General features: G+C 42.1%; 1 protein-coding gene across 1 annotated transcript in view; it reads left to right on the top strand.

Annotated features, from left to right (window-relative positions):
* The window catches only part of WDFY3 (WD repeat and FYVE domain containing 3), a 303,904-nt gene that overhangs the window by 260,897 nt on the left and 34,399 nt on the right, over positions 1 to 8,608 (top strand). The window contains exon 39 of the mRNA XM_078775265.1: positions 2,193 to 2,346. Within this exon, the coding sequence (XP_078631391.1) occupies positions 2,193 to 2,346 (154 nt within the window). The remainder of the gene's footprint in view (positions 1 to 2,192; positions 2,347 to 8,608) is intronic.

Raw genomic sequence — 8,608 nt, 5'->3', positions numbered from 1 at the left:
AAAGACCTGAATGGTAATTCACATACATTCACATAAATATGTAACAGTGTCAACTGATACACCCTGCCAGTACCCCTGGCTAATCGTGTTGAATCTTTGGTGCTGAATTCATTGTATCTATCAAAGACTAGATAGACATCACATTTGGAGAGCTTGTCTGCTATTTTGTGCTTGAAGGCATCAATGTAAGTCTGCACATTTCCAACAGCAGGCCAACCAGGTATCCAGAGAAGGGCACACCCATCAATGACAGTGACTTCTATTTCTTCATGGGCTACTCTTGATGACACCTCAATTTTCATATCTCTTTTCAAGATGGATTTAGATGTGGATATCCGCATATCATCAGAGTCTGCAAAGAGAGCCATTGGCAGTGGAGCCAATTCATGGGACATCAAATGGTCAATGTCTATATCCCTATTTATGATATAAGAAAGATTTAAAAACCAAATCCAGAATATGTACAATTTTGGTGGTTTAGTAACCTATGAATAGGTACACCATATACAGATCATTTATGTAACCAGATTTGATGTAATCTTTGAACATAAAATCATAAAGAACTCAATAAATATTACGTAGTCTCGCATTTCGCTCTTTCACGCTTTCGCTTTTCGCTCTTTCACGAGCCTCGATCTTGTATACAACAACAAAAAAAAATAAAAAAATTCTTCATTCAGTATTGAGCTCATGAGATCTTATAGCAAGACATTAGACGTTATAACAATGGATACAGGTTCAGTATAATGAGAAATATATCACAGTGTATAAACAATGCTGCGTTGTACACGTTTGACCCAGATATTTGACCTTTGACCTTGACATATGACTTTGACCTTTGACCCACGAATATGTATGGTCAAGATACACCCATCTGCAAAAAATCAAGACCCTAGCTTGAATGCTTGTAAGGATATAAAGGTGTTTCTATTTTTGCCATCCCCCAAAAACCAGTGTTTTGCATCCCGATAGCCGCAATTGTATAAAACCTGTTATATGAAAATGCTCAATGATGGGAGAATGCCATCATACAGTTTCATAGAGTACAATACCTATATAACATGAAAACACTGAGAAAAAAACTTTGGAACCACTTTCCAGGTCAGGCCAAAATATGCATTTGACCCCCTGACTAAAGATAAGAGATTGAGGGTGGAGGAGAAGATTCCGAAACCTGAATCCTATCTAAGCTCCTCCAGATGACTCCATCTTTCCCTGTTTGGGTTCTTCCTAAAGGCTCTAATGCTGTGTTTGATCTTTTATTTGATTATGTCTCTTTGGTTAAATTCATATTCTTAACTGAGAACCAGATATCCGAAATTAACAAGAGAGCATAAGTGTGATTTCGGGAAATTAAATCCAATTCTCAAAGGGAAACTGTTTTTGTGTCTTAAAAGGAAAATATTCGACCAATATATACTTGCCTGCATGTGCAGTCGAAACCTGGACCCTAAAATGCCAAAATTATAAGGAAGCTGCAGGTGTCACAAAGAAGCATGGAGAGATGTTTGCTCAGAGCCAAGGACAGACAGGAAAATAAACGAATAGGTTGGAACGCAAACAAGGGCACGTGACGTCATGGAAAAGGTAAAGAAACTAAAATAGCAATGGGCTAATCATGGAACAAGGATTGGTCATTGTTGTACCAAGCAAATACTGGAGTGGAGCCCGAGAGAATAATAAGACCTCTTGGAGCTGAGTCGAGGCTCCTTGCAAAGCAAAAGCTGCACGCAATATTGCAATATTGCAAAACATTACAAACTATCATTTTTTTTGTATTTAATTCATCATCTTTCATGAACGCCACTTGAAATATCTTGCACATTTGCTTTGTTATGTTGTTATTTTACACGTATGCACGAATTCCTTGTTTACTCGTATTTTCAGTTTAACGGGGGAAATCTTTCAGATCCTTTCATCAATTTCCATTTCATTCGTCATTCAAGCACTTGTTAACATTCAGCAATTCTTTTGAATGTCTAAACATCTTTCAAAGCTGCTGTAACTTCTCAGCTCGAGTTTATCCTGAGTATTTGCAGCACTACATATTTCATTTGAATTTCCTCACATTTCCATTGTGAACTGTACACTTGAATTTCTGACAAATGTGTGTGCGTGCGTATGTGCGTATGTATGTGTGCGTTCTTTTATGAAGTGAAGATTATAATTTGATCTGATAAATGCGTATTAAGTTATTGTTAACTTACATTATCTGGTCTTTCCGGACATTGCAGATGTTTGCTGGGAGAGACAAATGGTTCTGTGTGCGAAGCTTACCATGCACACGGCATTTGAGAGGAAAGACAACTCACTTCCAGCTGAGGTCACTGCACTGGCAATCTCAAAGTGAGTTACTTTGGCTCCTCATGCATTAAGCCTTTTCCCCCATTTATGGAACGTTACCATGTATTACGTGTCTGTTATTCGACACGGTTGTGCTATTTTAGAATTCTTGGTGGTGGGAGTATCAAAGAGCTTTGCCATTCTGAAACTGTTCTGCAGTGCTTTTTGCAGATGAGACACTCTTTAGTAATTATTGTTCCCTGAGAATATGTGGCCGTTGATTTGAGCTGCCAAGGTGTCACTCAAATGAGCTTTTCTATCCTGTGGTTTATTGAATGGTATTGTATGTGTTGCTACACAAGTGAATAGTTACATTAGTTGATCACGGTGCAAATTTTAGCTGTGTAGTTAATGAAAGATCTTCAGTGATCTTCCGAAGCAGCGTCCAGAAATGCAACTCAACTTCATTAAGATCTGGTTATAGTTTGCAACCCAGACACCCAGAAATTAGGAAGTCGAGCTGAAACATAGATCAGATTACATTGCCCAATTTGCTGCTGTCCACCTTAGGTGGTCACATCACCATTGGAATTGAGCCAAATACTGACGATTGTGCAGTGAAGGGAACATGTGAGTCATTCTTTCTTCAGTGATTTCTGATTGTCGAGGATGATGATCTTAGGAAAGTTTCTTTACACAGTGAGATTGCATCTCTTTTGCCATTTTCAGCTCACCTGAAACATAGTTCAGGTGAGGTATTAGCCCATGATGGACTAAACTTTGTTCACGGCATTAAATAAAATTAAGAGTCTTAGGGGGGTCAAAGTGGGTCCAGGTTTGACTCCCAAAATACATATTTGCTTTCTTCGCCGAAACTACAAACACAATTTAAATGAGACTTGACCACAACCTTCATCATCCGTGATGCTAAAACCAATTGGCCTATTTTCACCAAACTTTGTACAACTTCTGAGTCCCAAGGCCTCCTGATGCCTTGCAAATCCCATAAAAAATTAAAAATTAAGGAGGTAAATTTAAAGGTCAAAGTTAATTACCATTCCAGGATCACTAATTTTGCTTTCTTCTCAAAAAGTATTCATTTGATTTTATTTTATTTTAAAAAGTATTCAAAAGTATTCATTCATCGCGAATACTTTTGAATACCTTTAAAAGAAGATATTCTTGTACTTCTTCACTACAACATCTGCCCTGAACAAGGCAAGTTGAATTTTGCCAAAACGTCAGCTCTACCCACTTGTAAGTTCAGAAGTTTTGAATTTATGAAAACATTTACTGATTTAATTTGACTGGATGAATCATAACAACCTGCATTGATAGCCTTCTATTGTGTAGCATCTGTGCAGGAAAGTATTTCAGTCCAGTCGATGAAATATTGCGGTACTCCAGTAACATGATAGGATCGTCTGCTTTTCTCAGCATCTGTATGATGGTCCCAATGGTCCTTTTACTCATACCATTAGACTGTGGGTTTCAGTGACGTGAGGTCACAATTAAATATCCGCACCCCTTGGCAAACTGTTGCAGCTCACAACCAGCATAGGCCATGTTATCTGCTATCAATTCATCTGGAATACCATTTTGCGCAAACAGATTTCAGGATATTTAAAACGAATGATGACAGGACTACCCATTTTATCTTTCAACAGACATATTTCAGGAAATTTGGAATAATAATCCACAATGCACAGATAATTTCAGCCAAGAAACCCAAACAGGTCAGTGCCCAGCTTTTGCCACAAGAGGCTCCATTTTAGTTGTTTCTGTGATATTGGACACATTTGCTACATAGTCAGGTTCACTATGTAATTTCGTTGGAATTTTTGGGGGATTTGGAAAACTATATATTTTTGGAAACTATATTGTATAGTCAGTCAGAAAACCAATGTTGCTATTTGCACAGACTCCTTTATGGCGGCCATCTTGGATTTTCAAAATTGCCGCCGTAGAACAAATTTTTCTCAATATCTCAGCTTCTAAATAACATAGAGCTTTGATTCTAACGGCTAAACATACATTTTCAAGGGCCCCGAATCCAATGGTAACAAGTTCGATAAGCTAGACATGACCATAGAGCTCCTATGTGGCGGCCATCTTGGATTTTTCAAACTGGCCGCCGTAAAACTGATGTAACTCACCTTCTAAAGGGCGCAGAGCTTTGATTCATCATTGAGTAAAGTCATCATCATCCTCATCATCGCTTTCGTTCATCACATCTTGAGAGTCCTCATCATTTTGGCACTGGATGTCACACTGACAAAGGTCTGTACAAGCCAAGTTGTTTGTTCTGCAGGAACATCTAGATGAAGAACAGTCTGTTTTGCACTGACATCTAACCATTTGAATGATGGCCTTGGGGGCTGGAGGCTCCTCAGTTGTGGTTGGTTTCACTTGTCCATCCGTGTCTTTGTAAAAGCCGTTTTGCAGGGGATTCAGCTGAGGATCCTGTTGAGCAATGCTTGCCTGACCCCACACTCTGGCTTGGATATGGACTCTAAGGATGTGCTGCTTGAGAGCTCCAAGACTAGGAGGAAGCCTGTCACTTTCTGCCATGTGTTTGCAAAAGAGATACCATCGTAGTTCGGGGATGCTGTCGATGTGGATGCCATTTGGAGAGTAAGCAGCGCATACAAAGTTAGCTAGTGTGGACAACATGTCCTCCGTCACTTCAGTTGCATCTGAAAGCATTCGCACGGTGTCTATGACATCTTCACTTGCTTTGAGGTAGACATGCAGCCAGGTTGCTTTGCCTATTCGAGAGAACCTCCCAGTGTTGTCTGCCCCTGTGAAAGCATGAAAGGCTGGCAACGCCTTTGCTCTTTCGACCCCTAGAGCTGTCCACAGTGGCTCTATTTGAAGTATTCCAGAGGCCATGGAAATGGATGTATTCCTCAGCAGTAGGTCATAGTTTGCTATGACTAGTACCAAGACATCTGTGTCGGGAGAGAAGAACACCAACTGCGCATCATGTGAGTTTCGCTGGGATGCCAGCACAGCCGGGTGGATCAACAGGGTGTCAGCTTCTTTATGGTTGTTGTCCTCGAAGAGCAGGTCACTGTTGCTCCTAGTACGCCCTGAAGCAGATGTGATGATCAACTTGGATGAGTGACTGTTGTATTCAAGAGTTTTCGCTGCCAAATAGTCAGTCAGATCAGCCTTTGTTTTGTCATGAGAAAGGAATCTGCTCATTGGGATGTGTTTGATGTTGGTGTCATCTCTGACTTGATACTGTACTGCATCCTTTCCTTGCCTTCTTTTAGCCCTGGTAGCACTATTCAGAGAATCGTTTTTGTACGTGTCAAAGACCAGTATGATCTCATCACAATCTTTTGTTAGAGACATGAGTCTGTCATTGAAGCATTCACCCAGATCGTTGACTTTCACTACAGTGGCTGGTTTCTTTGTCAGCTTATGCCCAAGTACCATCCCATCCACCAGTGCAATCTTCCGACTTGTAGGTTTACTAGATGTGGATGCCATAGTTCTTGTGTCCATTGGATCTTCTTGTAGAACACTTGCAGCTGGTGTCTGCTGCTGATCTTCGGGGTGAATTTCTGCTCTTGCTAACTTGTCGAGGAGATGAATTAACTTCGACTTGTCAGTGCATGGAAGAATTGTCCCATCTGGAGCGAACAGTGCTCTTGGTGTCACAGTGAACTCGTATATTGCTCAGTATATAAATAATACAAAAACACACGCTGTAAACTAATTATTTTCCTCAGCTGTACCCTGGGGATCAAACTTATTACTTTAGTAGCTTGTCCACCCGTAAACAGATTTTAAGTTCTCATGAACATTAGGAGTATCTGTGTGTTATTTGGCAGTATGCCACAAAGGCCCACAAAGGGCAAAACACTCGCATTAGAATAGCATTTCTCATTACAGTCAACACAGTCAGGTTCAGCATGTCCAGATTTTAGATTTCGTTGGATTGTTTTTGGGATTTAGAAAAATCAAAGCTCCGTCTTATTTAGAAGATGAGATCCTGAGAAACATCAATTTTACGGCGGGCAGTTTGAAAAATCCAAGATGGCCGCCACATAGGAGCTCTATGGTCATGTCTAGCTTATCGAACTTGTTACCATTGGATTCGGGGGCCTTGAAAATGTATGTTTAGCCGTTAGAATCAAAGCTCTATGTTATTTAGAAGCTGAGATATTGAGAAAAATTAGTTCTACGGCGGCAATTTTGAAAATCCAAGATGGCCGCCATACAGGAGTCTGTGCAAATAGCAACATTGGTTTTCTGACTGACTATACAATATAGCTTCCAAAAATATATAGTTTTCCAAATCCCCCAAAAAATCCAACGAAACTTTAAATCTGGACATACTGAACCTGACTAACAGTGGGCCCCAGTCTTTTCAGTGTCCTTTGCGATGCCAAGCCAGTAGACTATTTCTCATGCCCGTGTCTTAGCTCCACTAGAGTAAGCTCTTAGGCTGGTTAAAAAATTTTTCCCTGTTTATCATCACTTTTTTTCAAAAAAGTGGGTAGGGAGGGAGGGGTTTTTTTTGTTGTTTTTTTCAGAGTGAAATTTTAATGGATTATTCAACGCACAATATGTTTTTTTCTTAAATATACTTGATCATGTATTGTATGGCTCCGGAAAGATACGAACGTTGATCTCGATTAACCCACACGAGGTTTTGGACAACTGCTGGGCTCTTGGAAGCTGAAGGCCGCATTGGGCTTGACGGTAGAGAATCGAAAGGAGGCCGTCTAATCTGCTCGCCTCACGCTTGTTGTGTCTTCGACGCGCGGTGTTCGACACCGCCATTTTGGACCACTTTCCGCATGAGTGGCTAACCCAGTTTCAACAGCCGCCAAGCTCCTGAAAGTACTCTTTGGGACGCCAAGCTAAGTGCCGGCTGAAGGGGTTTATTTTCATTTTATCTCTCCCTTGACGCCGAGGAGTTCTGGAAATCTCGCAAGATTGTGAAAGAAAACATCTGTCATTATTTACTTTTAACAATGCGTATAAAGCAAGTCGTATAAAGCATCGGGGCCTGGCGAAGCGTGCGGGCGGACGGAGGGCTTCCTCGCGCCGGAGCTTGGAGCCACGTGTGGACGGTGGACAAGACGACGGACAGATACCACATTTCCCCACACGAGGTTTTGGACAACTGCTGGGCTCTTGGAAGCTGAAGGCCGCATTGGACTTGACGGTAGAGAATCGAAAGGAGGCCGTCTAATCTGCTCGCCTCACGCTTGTGTCTTCGACGCGCGGTGGTCTACACCGCCATTTTGGACCACTTCCCGCATGAGTGGCTACCCCAGTTTCAACAGCCGCCAAGCCCCTGAAAGTACTCTTTGGGGCGCCAAGCTAAGTGCCGGCTGAAGGGGTTTATTTTCATTTTATCTTTCCCTTGACGCTGCCCCCCCCCCCACCCCCCAGAATTTCCATGTTTTAAACGTTTCCCGGTGTGTACCCTGATAAGAATAGGTACACCGTATCCCTGCGTGTCGTAAAAGACGACTAAGAGGGTTGGCGTCAGGAAGGGCATCCGGCCATAAAAACATTGCCTCAAAAAGGGAACCATGACAATTACAAGTACATATGGGCAGGGTACAGCCCGAAGTGGAGATCGGTTTCTGAGGTTTGGGACATGGAATGTAGGGACAATGACAGGGAGATCAGGAGAAGTGGTGGAAGTATTGGTCAGAAGAAGAGTGGACATATGTTGTGTGCAAGAGACGAGATGGAAGGGAAGTGGTGTGAGAATGGTGAAGGGTAGGCAGGGACAGAAATACAAGTTTGTGTGGCAAGGGTGCCTGGAGGGCGTGAATGGTGTTGGTGTCCTGTTTTCTGAAGAGTTTGTAGACAGTGTGGTGAGTGTGACGAGAGTGAGTGATAGGTTGATGATGGTGAAAATGATGATTGGAAAGCTCTTGGTGAACGTCATCTCGGGATATGCTCCGCAGGTTGGTCGAAGCGATGAAGAGAAGGACAAGTTCTGGTGTGCGATAGAGAAGCTGATGGAAAACGTGAAAGATGAGGAAGTTGTTGTGGTAGGAGGAGACCTAAATGGACACGTGGGAAGGAGTATGGATGGTTTTGACGGAGTTCATGGGGGTTACGGATATGGTGTGAGAAATGGAGAACGTGAAAGGATTTTGGAGTTTGCTGATGGAGCTGATTTGTTGATTTGTAATACTCAGTTCCAGAAAGAGGATAATAAGCTTGTTACATACACGTCAGGTGGGTCGACGACAACCGTTGACCACCTGATGGTGCGTAGGCGAGATAGGGGGCACCTCCGGGACACAAAGGTGATCCCGGGGGAGGAGGCTGTTTCACAGCACCA

Source organism: Myxine glutinosa, chromosome 4 (genome assembly GCF_964187855.1).
Source record: "Myxine glutinosa chromosome 4, kmMyxGlut1.1, whole genome shotgun sequence".
Classification (NCBI taxonomy): domain Eukaryota; kingdom Metazoa; phylum Chordata; class Myxini; order Myxiniformes; family Myxinidae; genus Myxine; species Myxine glutinosa.
This window is presented reverse-complemented; position numbering and strand designations above follow the sequence as displayed.